This window comes from Mus caroli, chromosome 18, assembly GCF_900094665.2.
Source record: "Mus caroli chromosome 18, CAROLI_EIJ_v1.1, whole genome shotgun sequence".
NCBI classification, from domain to species: Eukaryota; Metazoa; Chordata; class Mammalia; order Rodentia; family Muridae; genus Mus; species Mus caroli.
The window spans coordinates 17,053,139-17,054,699 of record NC_034587.1 but is presented as its reverse complement, the minus strand read 5'-3'; the positions used below and the strand labels follow the sequence as shown (position 1 = coordinate 17,054,699).

The window sequence follows — 1,561 nt, the reverse complement described above, 5'->3', positions numbered from 1 at the left end:
TCTCGAAAAACCAAAAAAAAAAAAAACCAAAGAATTAGCACTATTTCAGGTTCACACCTACATCCTTTTCTCATTTCTTTTCCTTTGTTTTTCTTTCTTATTTTTGTTTTTGTTTTGTATGTGATTGTGGGGTTGAACCCAGGGCATTCCTATGATAAGAAAGCATTCTGCCACTGAGCTACATCCCAGCTCACTTGTCACTTTTAGAAGGGGCTCGCTAAGTTGCCTGTGCAGGGATTATTGGCCCATGCCACCACACCTGGTGGGTCAATTTTTAATTTTATTTTAAAAGAATTCAAATTTCTAGAAGTATCAGTAGGATCCTTAAATTACATTAAAGCTGCAACTTTTATTGTATTTGTTGTTAAATAATACTATATATGAGCAATGAAGATGGCAGAAACAAAGAACTTTTTGAAGTATTTGATTAAATAACACCAAGTACTATAGATTTAGGAGAAAACCATGAGGATGATATTTTACCAGAAAAAAAAGTTCATCAGAAGGTGAAAAAAATGCATGTTTTTGTGGTTGGTCGGTTATCTATTTGTTTCATTACATGTTTCCTAGATAGTATCCTCATAAGTTTCTCCTTAATTCAGCCAGACACCTCAAAACATACTCATGCACAAAATTATTTAACAACAAAAACAATGAAAATGAGTTTTGGTGCAATTCAGTGATCTGTTTCTAGGTATTAAATAGAATGAAAAGCACTTTTGTTATATAAAATTGTATTGTTTTTATCTTCCCTGGATACTTGGAAAATCAAGGAGTGTAGACTGTTTTGGTGTAACACTTTTTAAGTACTTACCTTCTGAGTAATTTGCACTAAATGGCCTTCACATATTCAGCTGCACAGACAAGAAATTAATAAATGAACTGTGGAGTATATGAGTTTTAGAATTTTGGCAGATTACATTAGTGAGTGACAGTAAGTTTTGATGGGGCATTTTGTTAAAACACTTAATGTAGACAAGTGATTTTTTTTTTTCTTTCAACAGATAATAAGTTCAGCAAGTCCGTGTGCAGATTTCTTTTACCGAAGTTTATCCTCAGAGTTGAAGAAAACACAAGATCAGCTTTCCACATATTCAGAGAAACAGGCCACAGAGGGTGCTGTGAGGCTGATTGAGAAGTGCAGTGAGGTGGACCTGAGCATCATCATCCTGTGGAAGGTGGTACACTGTGGGCAGCAGGCCAGCTTAAGGCCTTTATGGCTTCTTTTCATTTTACAGTTTAAGACTGGGTCTTTCTGTCTAGCACAAGTGGGCTTCAAACTCTGTACTCTTGCTTTAGCTTTGTGAGTGCTGGAAATACAGGTGTATACCATCACACCCAGCCTGGATAGCCAGCCAGCCTAGAATTTGTTATATAGACCAGGCTGGCCTTGAATTTACAGAAATCAATCTTTCTGGGATAAAGATGTACATTACTACAAAAACCTGCCTGCCTTTGTTTGTTTCTCTCTTTCTCTCTGTTTCTTCCTTCCTTCCTTTCTTTCTTTCTTTCTTTCTTTCTTTCTTTCTTTCTTTCTCTCTTTCTCTCTTTCTCTCTTTCT

At 35.9% G+C, this 1,561-nt stretch overlaps 1 protein-coding gene across 5 annotated transcripts in view; it reads left to right on the top strand.

The window, feature by feature from the left end:
* The window catches only part of Trappc8 (trafficking protein particle complex 8), an 82,986-nt gene that overhangs the window by 69,905 nt on the left and 11,520 nt on the right, over nt 1–1,561 (top strand). For all 5 annotated transcript variants that reach the window (XM_029471852.1, XM_021150458.2, XM_021150457.2 and 2 more), the window contains exon 25: nt 1,005–1,178. In XM_029471852.1, the coding sequence (XP_029327712.1) occupies nt 1,005–1,178 (174 nt within the window). The remainder of the gene's footprint in view (nt 1–1,004; nt 1,179–1,561) is intronic.